The sequence below is a fragment of the Juglans regia genome, unplaced genomic scaffold (genome assembly GCF_001411555.2).
Source record: "Juglans regia cultivar Chandler unplaced genomic scaffold, Walnut 2.0 Scaffold_650, whole genome shotgun sequence".
In the NCBI taxonomy this organism is placed as follows: domain Eukaryota; kingdom Viridiplantae; phylum Streptophyta; class Magnoliopsida; order Fagales; family Juglandaceae; genus Juglans; species Juglans regia.
In genome coordinates this window covers 1-6,999 of record NW_023361359.1, presented here as the reverse complement: position 1 = coordinate 6,999, position 6,999 = coordinate 1, and the positions used below count along the sequence as shown (strand labels likewise).

The following is a 6,999-nucleotide window of genomic DNA, read 5'->3' as shown; positions in this document are numbered from 1 at the left end:
TGAGTTTTGTGGGGCCCACATAAGATGAATTTAAATGTGTTTGGATGTTAAGATGAGTTTAGATGTATTTATGAAAAATTAAAAAAAGTTGTTGGTCCCGCGTGTAAAGAGGTCTTCAGTTGAAAAAAGTTGTGGGTCTCACATATAAAAAGGTCTTCAGCTGAAAGAGATTGTGAGTCTCATGTGTAAAAAGGTCTTGAATTGAGTGATGTTTAGTGATTTGAGAGTTTTGTGTTTGGATGTTGGGCTAGGCTTAAATTTGAACTCAAACTAAGATGAGTTCAGTTGCTTTCATATTCCAAACGTTGCCTAATGAACGGTCATTCATAGACTATCAAGGAGGGGAGTTCGGAGGTAACTTATCAGCTGTCTCTTTGATATAGACTCGCCTCGGCATTCGTGATTTAAAGAAGGAAAAGAGCTATGTAAAATTGCTCAGAAGTTACTAGACTTGTTTGGGGCCTAAAATGAGACAAAATTCTCATTTGATTTGATTTCATCTCATCTTATCTTCTTCCCAAGCATAATTCAAATACAAAATTTTTAAACTAATCATTATAACTTTTCAAATGAATCATTACAGTTTTTTCAAACTTTCAAATAAAAAATAAAAGCAATTCCAACTTTTTCAAATCCCTAAACAAAAATAATATTATAAAACTATATTCTTACAATATTTTAAATTTATAATATTTTTTATTCAATTTTTTCTCTCTATTTTTTCAAAATTCAAAAAATATTCAAATCAAATTATCTCACTACTATTCACAAAATTTTCATTTCATTTCACTCCCCAAACCAATCTTCAAGAACTAAGTGAGGTCTATCTATCTATAACAAGGATCTGAACAATAATTCTATCATTTTTTACTCTTAAAAAAGGCTCCTCTAATTATCTTCATCAAATTTTTATGAAAATAAAGTTTTACAAACAAATCACATAAAAGTTTTCTTTTCGGGCAAATTTTGCATAATAAATTCTACTTAGCAGTCCTATCTCATACAACTGTTTTTATTTTTTATTTATCTTTTTTTTAATAAATATATAATCTCCTCTAATTATCTTCATCAAATTTTTATGAAAATAAAGTTTTACAAACAAATCACATAAAAGTTTTATTTTCGGGCAAATTTTGCATAATAAATTCTACTCAGCAGTTCTATATCATACAACTGTTTTTATTTTTTATTTATCTTTTTTTTTAATAAATATATAATATAAGACTGTTGAATAGAACAATTCTTTTAAATAAACTCAAACATGCAAATAATGCTCTCAAATCCTTTCTCAACGAGAAAACAAATTTATCATCAATCCCAACATGTCATATCTCATCCCACCCCTGCCTCTCTCTTTTGACTATGCATTCCCCGTAGGAGTAGATAAGAGAAACGGAGCGACAGAAAACAGGAACCACACGGAATGGTACCATGTTGTTGCTCCCTCACTCCATCGTCAGCCTCCATATCCAAATTCATCTCGGACCAACCTTACCTCACCATGCTTGACAAACATTGCACCACCATGAGAGACCTTCGAAAGATTCATGCCAGCCTAATCAAAACTGGCCTCTCAAATGACACCATCGCCGCTAGCCGCATCTTGACCTTCTGTGCCTCACCCGCCGGCGACATGAACTACGCATACTTGGTCTTCACTCATATCCAAAATCCCAACATTTTTGTATGGAATACCATCATTAGAGGGTTCTCTCAAAGCTCAACTCCACAAAAAGCACTCTTTCTTTTCATTGAAATGCTAATGTCTTCACCTGTTGAACCTCAAAGGTTGACCTATCCCTCTCTTTTCAAAGCTTACACTCAACTTGGACTAGCCCATGAGGGAGCTCAGCTCCATGGGAGGATTATAAAATTGGGTCTTGAGAATGATCCATTTATACGAAACTCCATCTTACATATGTACTCGAACGGCGGGTGTCTTAGCGAGGCACGTCGACTGTTTGACGAAGATATTGAGTCCGATGTTGTTGCATGGAATTCCATGATTATTGGTCTTGCTAAATGCGGAGAAATTCACGAGTCCAGGAGGTTATTTGATAAAATACCATCCAGAAATACGGTTTCGTGGAACACCATGATTAGTGGTTGTGTTAGGAATGGGATGTTTATGGAGGCATTGGAGCTTTTTTCCAAAATGCAGGAGGAGAATATTGAGCCTAGCGAGTTTACAATGGTGAGCTTGTTAAATGCCTGTGCTCGTTTAGGAGCACTTAAGCAAGGGGAGTGGGTTCATGATTATATTATGAAGAACAATTTTGAGTTGAATATCATTGTTATTACGGCAATAATTGACATGTATTGCAAGTGTGGAAGCATTGAAAAGGCTCTTCAAACTTTTGTGGCCACCCCAAAGAGAGGATTGTCATGTTGGAACTCAATGATCTTTGGCCTAGCCATGAATGGTTGTGAAGAAGAAGCAATTCATTTATTCTCTAAGCTTCAGTCTAAGAATTTGAAACCAGATTATGTTACTTTTCTCGGAGTTCTCACAGCTTGTAATCACTCGGGCATGGTGGATAAAGCGAGTTATTATTTCTCGTTAATGACAAATACATACAAGATCAAGCCATCAACAAAGCACTATAATTGCATGGTTGATGTATTATGCAGAGCTGGACTCATTGAAGAGGCAGAAGAGCTAATAAGAAGTATGCCAGTAAACCCAGATGCCATTATTTGGGGGTCTTTGCTCTCAGCTTGTAGGAATTCTGGAAACATTGAGATGGCCAAGCGGGCAGCAAAGCATGTGATTGAGTTGGATCCAAATGATAGCTGTGGTCATTTGCTAATGTCTAATGTTTATGCTGCCTCCAGTCATTTTAAGGAAGCAATGGAGGAAAGGCTTTCCATGAAGGAGAAGCACATTGAGAAAGAACCAGGATGTAGTTTGATTGAAGTCGATGGAGAAGTTCATGAGTTTGTCTCTGGTGGCAGGCTGCATAACAGAGCGCCTGAGATATACTCATTGTTAAATGAACTGAGACTGGCATTGCAAGGGATGGAAAAGGTCTGATATGAGGCATGTCCATACAAGATTATTGAGCGAACTTATGATAGATGAAGAACTAAAACTAAATTGGACTTCTTTTGTTGCCCAGTCTGAGCTTTTGCCCACTGTTTTGAATAATCACCGGAACAAGGCCTATTCACTATTTTGTTTGTCATATTGGCTCAATTGCCAACATCCAAGTTACTGGTTTGGACTTCAATATTTCATTCTTTATTTTTGTGAAAATTTGAAAAATTGATGTTGGGAGTTGATTGCCTGTGAGAACAATATATTTAAGAAGACAAGACAAATCAAAATATTTATGGAATTGTAACTAATCTTGAATTTTAGGATCCAAGTTACATCGGATAGACAGTTTCACGATCTGCATTCTCAAACACACGTGGAGCTAGGTTGCACAAAGTACATCTATGACCCTATGTAGACAGAGCCATACTTCTGTAGGTGCGGGGAAGTGTAGGGGTTGCATGTCGTATCGGTGTACACAGTCAGAAGTCTGAGGCAAAGTCCAGAGCACAGACCCTTCAACAAAATATTTACACCAACTTCGTGATTTTTTTATTTTTTATTTTTTTGTTGTTAATTAGCACTGCAGTTATATGTATAAGTATAACAACCAACGCAATATGGATTGGCTGGTGACGCTACCGAGTTACATGACCTTCACCATTACAGTTTCACAACATTTTTTAGTGTTTATGCATGATAGGACATACTGAATTTCGGCAAACAGGTCTAGGTTTTGGACATGGTTCGGCCTGGTGCCCAAGAGTACAACTCAGGGGTCATGGTTCCATTGGTGAGCAAGTTCTGTGGGATTCCATACAAGTCGGAAATATCTGTAAGGGGATGATTACGGCCGTTTTGATAATGTTGATTTTGCATAGCTGCAGCAATTTCATCATCATCCAATGGCAGGCGATCAAAAGTGGCATTGATGAATGATGCAGCCATGATCACAACAGGGCCAGAAGCAATGAGTGCACCAACGACACCCCCGCCCACAACCTGCCCTTGAGCACCAGCCAGGTATATTGTCAGGCCGGTGATGCCCGGCGGGGCTGGTGGAGGCAAGATTGATCCGAGCAATGAAAGAATCTCGAACCGACCGTGAAGGGTCACTATTGCACCGGAGGAGGCTGGTTGTCGCAGTGTGACATTGGTGACACATCCACTGCCACTAAGTATGCAGATGCCACGTTGTTTCCTCCTAGCAAAATTGGCCAAACTTTCACTCACATCGCAGCCAGAGCTAACTTCCATGGCATGTGCACGGAGTGCATTGGCACTATCTCGGGTGACAATAATGGGGGGCTTAGGCTTGTTCTTAGAACCAGCTGGCCTCCCACGAGGCCGCCTAATAATGGTCTCCCCCTCAGCTACAGATGAAACTGGTGACACTGCCTTGGGCACTTTGGGAGACACGAACACATCAGAACCAGGCCAGGTGTGATTGCCGCCACTTTCATGTTCTTGGTTTCGATCATTAGTAGCTTTTGACACCAAAGAAGGGACTTTTAGATCTGCGCCTCCAGCCATTTCTGCACTGCGCACAGCAAACTGCTGACAAACAAACAAACAAACAGGAAATTCGCCATATATGCAGTCTAGATGTGAGTTTAAGTAGTGGTTTCTGCCAATAATTTTATCATAGAAACTCGAAAGAATGACAGGGAATTAGGAGATGGTTAAGTACAGGTAGTTTAGTACCAACCCTGCGCTTTTGTGCATTCATCTCGGTGCCTAATTCCCAACTGATCACGTCTTCATGTCAATTGCCTTCTCCAACAGATACCAATATCGCATATAAATATTCCACCTGGCAAAATCATGATTCCAAGTCATTAAATCGAATCCTGGCAGCCTGAATGATCATTTGAACTGCAATTGATGATGAGGAGTAACAGGCCAATCGGTAAGTATTCAAAAGGAACAAGTAAAAAATCTGTACTACCCCGGAAAAGAGGAAGGCGATTAATGGTTTTCAAAATATCTGATACAAAACCCAAGTGAGATTGTAAACAATGAACTATATTCAAACCTGTTAAGGATACAGCTGGAGCCCTCCAGTCAACTAACTCAGCACAATCACATACACAAGGAAAGTGATGTAGGGTAGAAGTGAGACAAGAGGTAGAGCAGAATATTAAGAAAATAGAGAAGAGAAATGAACGAGAGAGGAGGGAGGGAGAAGAAGAAAACAATCGGGACTGAAGGGGGGCGGCTAGCGCATCAGTTTTTGCATTCAAAATCAACTAACTCCAAAATTCCTTAAAGTGTCTTTAAGTAGTAGGGCAACACAAACCCTAAATGAAATAACTAACACATTAATAAAATAACAAAAATAGAAATGTCTGTAAATAGTAGGGCAATACAAACCCTAAAAAAAATAGACAAAACATTAATAAAATAACTAAAACATTAATAGGAGATGTCCTCATCAACTCTCCCGGGGTGGAAAAGCTTGACTCTGTCGAGTTGATGAGTCACACTAAGGCTGCAATCAATCACCCAACCATAAGCTAAGTGGTTGAGCATGCTTCTTCCGACGGCCATAAACACGTGTGAGTGGAGGTCTGAATCTGGTGTCCCTACCCACTTCTCTAGAACAGGTGGCTGGTGACCCAGGCAAAGGAAGGTCCTGCTGGCTCCGATAAAGCTCCAATAAATCTGGATCAAGCTGCTGTAGTGTCTCTCTGGGAATCCATGTACAGTCAGAGTTTGGTCGACCGACCCAACGAATAAGGAAACGCTGAACCTCTCCATCATTGGTCAACACAATCTGTTCATCTAGAATAGTATCAATTTTATCTTTGTGTGCTGTGATGGATGGTAATGGATTAGGAGTTACAAAAGGGTCAGGATCAAGGTTCACAGATGGAGGCAGAAAAGGATCACTGGAGGGATTGAAATGGCCTTTATAAGCAACTAAGTCCTCAACATTGAAAGTAGGGTGGTAACCAAAATGTGATGGAAGATCAATAATATATGCATTTGGACCAACACGCTTTAAAATTTTAAAAGGACCAGCACTACGTGCTTGCAATTTGGAAGCGGATCCAGGTGGACGCCGTTCCGGTCTAATTCGAATCATAACATAATCCCCAACTTTAAATTCAACATGTCGTTTATGCAAATCAGCTTGCAGTTTATATGATGCATTACTGGCTTCAAGTTGTTTATTGATCTCAATATGCAAGTCATGAAGATGTTGAACAAAAGCCTCAGCTGACACAGATACATGAGCATGAGGAGACATGGGAATAAGGTCTAAAGGCTTCCTAGGTTTGTAACCATGAACAACTTCAAAGAGACTCATACCTATAGACCGATTCACCGAACTGTTATATGCAATCTGAGCTGTAGGGAGGATCAAATCCTAATTCCTAAGATTCTCCTGAACCAGACATCTTAATAAGTTGCCAAGACTGCGGTTAACAACTTCAGTTTGACCATCTGTCTGGGGGTGGTAAGCAGTGGAGAATTTCAATTTAGTGCCAACCATATACCATAGGGTTCTCCAAAAATGACTTGTGAAACGAACATCCCTATCTGAAACAATGGTTTTGGGAAGACCATACAACTTGACAATCTCGTTAAAGTACAACCTAGCGACCTTCGACGCATATGAAGTTTTGCTACAAGGGATAAAGTGAGTCATTTTCGAGAAATGGTCCACTACAACAAAAATAGAATCATACTTCTTCAGAGTGCGTGGAAGTCCCAACACAAAATCCATACTAACGTCTTGCCAAGGACAACTAGGGACAGGAAGGGGTGTGTAGAGACCAGTATTTTGTCGCTTTTGTTTGGCTAATTGACAAGTGTTACAGGTGCTAACTATCTTAGCCACATCTCTCTTCAAGCTAGGCCAATAGAATTGACGTTCAATCTCTTCTATGGTCTTATCACGTCCAAAATGTCCAGCCAAGCCTCCGGCATGAACTTCCCAAACTATAAAGTCTCTA

The 6,999-nt window shown here is 39.5% G+C and overlaps 2 protein-coding genes across 2 annotated transcripts; one reads left to right on the top strand and one right to left on the bottom strand.

The window, feature by feature from the left end:
- The first annotated feature begins 1,366 nt into the window (after positions 1–1,366).
- Positions 1,367–3,230, top strand: LOC109021774 (pentatricopeptide repeat-containing protein At2g42920, chloroplastic). The gene has a single exon (XM_019004489.2). It carries the CDS (start codon positions 1,424–1,426, stop codon positions 3,032–3,034), a length of 1,611 nt encoding a protein of 536 aa, XP_018860034.2. The 5' UTR covers positions 1,367–1,423; the 3' UTR covers positions 3,035–3,230.
- A 536-nt stretch (positions 3,231–3,766) lies between these two features.
- On the bottom strand, positions 3,767–4,570 carry LOC109021781 (AT-hook motif nuclear-localized protein 16-like). The gene has a single exon (XM_019004500.2). The coding sequence runs from the start codon at positions 4,568–4,570 to the stop codon at positions 3,767–3,769; it is 804 nt and encodes a 267-aa protein (XP_018860045.1).
- Positions 4,571–6,999: the final 2,429 nt, after the last annotated feature.